Source organism: Myotis lucifugus, unplaced genomic scaffold, assembly GCF_000147115.1.
Source record: "Myotis lucifugus unplaced genomic scaffold, Myoluc2.0 scaffold_3, whole genome shotgun sequence".
In the NCBI taxonomy this organism is placed as follows: Eukaryota; Metazoa; Chordata; class Mammalia; order Chiroptera; family Vespertilionidae; genus Myotis; species Myotis lucifugus.
In genome coordinates, this window is record NW_005871051.1 from 5727924 (window position 1) to 5731254 (window position 3331).

The window sequence follows — 3331 nt, forward strand, 5'->3', positions numbered from 1 at the left end:
TAAATAATATTCTTCTCATCCAGCCTCAGTTCTATCTGATTTCCTTGGCTTTGGTTTGATGTGCTTTCTCACTTTTCTTGAGGGAGATTGCTTTCTTCCAAGAAACATGCCCTTGTTGGGATACGTACAATTTGCCAGTTTGTTTTGCACTATCTGTCAGCCCTGGTGACGGTTTCAGGAAATCGGGCAAGATTGGCACCCACAGAGCCGCTTAAGTGCTGCTGTAATTACAGGCCTGGCCCGCACTGATGAGGCCCGGGCCAGCGTGCCTGGCACCGCCGCTCTGGCCTCTCTCGCTGTTTGTACCTCTCCCAACCTCTGAGACTTCATTTCCTCCTGAACAGCCCGCAGGCGGTAACCGCGCAGAGCGCAGAGCGGTGTTCACAATGAGAATCGGAACCTGACAGCGGCACAGTCTCTAGACCAGCGGTTCTCAACCTGTGGGTCGCAACCCCTTTGGGGGTCGAACGACCCTTTCACAGGGGTCGCCTAAGACCATCGGAAAACACATATATAATTACATATTGTTTTTGTGATTAATCACTATGCTTTAATTATGTTCAATTTGTAACAATGAAATTGGGGGTCACCACAACATGAGGGACTGTATTAAAGGGTCGCGGCATTAGGAAGGTTGAGAACCACTGCTCTAGACACATCCCACTCCAAGAAACTGCCATGTGTAATGGAACATACATGATCAGGGCATTTCCGAAGAGCCGAGGAGACACGTGTGCCCAGAATGGCCCAGTCAGAGGACCCACTAGTGGACTCTCAGCAGTCTCCCTACAAACCACCCACTCTCGGTTTTTAAATCCCCAGGTTACAAACAACCTCTTCGCAGAACTTTTTAATTTTTTTTCATTGAAAAACAAAAAAAATATCTTTTCGTTGGTGGGGGGTGGTGTTGGTGGTACGTTAGTTCGATTTTGTTGTTATTGTTCAGCTCACAAAGATAAAGTGCTCAAATTAAAAAAACAAACATTTTTTTTTCTTGACATTCATTTTAGGCCCAAATATTGAGAAGTCGGTGAAGGACTTGCAACGCTGCACCGTGTCTCTAACCAGGTACCGCGTCATGATCAAGGAGGAGGTGGACAGCTCGGTGAAGAAGATCAAGGCCGCCTTTGCTGAGCTGCACAACTGGTGAGTCAGCGGCCGGGAATCTGCACCCGGGGCTGTTTCTATAGGGAAAGCCCCGGAAGGAGAACGCTGTTTATCTAATATATAAACAGCGCAGGGCAACTCTTCAGCAGGTTGTTTTTTTTTAAGCCCTGCAGGCAGAGGCATGTATCTTGGGAATGAAAAGAAGAGAACGTGTTTGAATAAAAAGAAACCTGATGCACCTAATTCATTGGCGTTTGAGCTTGGCCCCAAAGTGTGTGGATGAGGTAGAGCACGACAAAGAACAAAACCTCAACCAGTGGCATTTTTGACAAATCTCTGGAAAGCCAGTAGCACGCATGCTGCTAAGAAAAGTCTTTTCCAGCCTCGTCCTTATAAAAGGACAACTTTCTTAACAAAACTCGGAAGCATCCTATGCAAACATAGTGAGAGGCCCATCCTGGGGTCCCTGAGACTGGACTTAAATGGGGCACCGTGTGGGGTTGGCCCTGCCTGGCTCTGCAGCTAGTCTGATGGGAGACACTGCTTTGAGTCCTGCACCGTTGCTCGTGTCTCCAGTTGGAAGGAAGTATCTGTTAGGAAAGGTTGGGTTTTTATCAGGAAGGAAATGTCCTCAGTGGATCAGCCAGAACCCTTTCAGTTTTGAGTGACAGAAACCCAAGTCACACTAGTTAAAGGCAAATAGAATTTATTGGCCAATGTACATGAAAACACCAGGAGATTCCTTTAGGCCAATCGCACTGTACATGCGCGCCCGCACGTGGTATTTTGTGGAAGAGCCACACTCAAGGGGCCAAAGAGCCGCATGTGGCTCGAGAGCTGCAGTTTGCCGACCACTGCTTTAGGCAAATTTGGTTCTAAGCCCAAATCATGTTGTTTCTGTCTGTACCCCTCCCTCCCTCTTCTCCTCCCTCTGCCTCTCCTCTCCTCTCTCGCTGTCTCCCACAATCTCCTGGTTCTGCTTATTCTTGGCTTCCCTCTCAGGCATGATCTCTCCATGGAGCAGCTTCTGGTCACATCTTCTGCATATTTTTTCTATTCCAAGTCCTTCTTTGGCCTCTGATGTGCTTTTTAGCTAATGGTTGAGTTGTGTAAAACTAAGGATTACACTTAACACTAACCTAATAAATCCTTGAATTTTAAACCATCAGCTACATATAATACAAGATCCCAAGAGAATCTATAATAATAAAAGGGTAATATGCTAATTAGACCAGACGTCATTACAGACATCCTTCCAGACGGAGCCGGGGCCAGAGGGAAGCCCAGGTCCTGGGTGCCTGCCGGCAGCCAGGGGAAGGAAGGCCTACTCTTGCACAAATTTCATGCATCGGGCCTCTAGTACTAGTATAAGAACCCTTCAAAGACACCCACGCCCTTGGGTTGTCCTTCAATGAGGACCCCTTCCCCCTCCCCCAGTCTCGGCATCTGGACCCTCAAGGGCCACTGCTCTGTTTGATCAGATTATAACCTACTTGTTCTAGGCAAACTCCAAGAATATGCTTGAAACCATTAGAGAAGATAGGGGCTTTCAAGTGAAAGATGTTACGCTTATTATTGTTGGCTCTTACATTTTCCAATCTATCCTTAAGTTACCCCGATATTTAAAGCGCACTCAACTTCCAGGCCTGTTCTCTCGAGCCCAAGTCAGCAAACTTTATCTGTGAAGGGCCAGCTAGTAAGCATTGTAAGCTTTATGGGCTGTAACATCTCGGTGTTGTGGCATGAAGCAGCTGGAGGGGATGCAGAAAGGCTGTGGGCCGAGTGGCCCAGGGGGCGGGGGTGGGGGGGTGGCGCGGGCGGGGGTGGGGGGGTGGCGCGGGCGGGCGGGGGCTCAGACTCGGAGCTGGCCCTCCGCTGTCTGGGGGCATTAGCCGGCTGCTCAGAGAAACCCCCTGCCTTCTCCTTTTGTGCGGCATTTTAGAGTAAACTCTCCCTCTGAGGCTCCTGTTATACCTTCCCTCTGAGTGACTCACACACTAATTGACAAAGTGTAGCAATGACCTCGAATTACCTCTCTCCTCCAGCTGCTCGGTGTACTTTTATTTTTATTGTTTTACTTTATTTCCTTAGTAAAATGAACATCACATGGGTCACGGGACATCCTGAGATTTATAACATCTTGAGATTCTTGGAGTGTTTCGCACTCACGAGCTAAAAGCTTGGGGCAGGAAAGCCCGCGCAGGGAGTGTATATCTTTTCTCTG

At 48.3% G+C, this 3331-nt stretch overlaps 1 protein-coding gene across 2 annotated transcripts in view; it reads left to right on the plus strand.

The window, feature by feature from the left end:
• SPATS2L (spermatogenesis associated serine rich 2 like) overlaps window positions 1-3331 on the plus strand; it is a 121661-nt gene that overhangs the window by 90904 nt on the left and 27426 nt on the right. For both annotated transcript variants that reach the window (XM_023759948.1, XM_023759944.1), the window contains one exon: window positions 1011-1146. In XM_023759948.1, the coding sequence (XP_023615716.1) occupies window positions 1011-1146 (136 nt within the window). The remainder of the gene's footprint in view (window positions 1-1010; window positions 1147-3331) is intronic.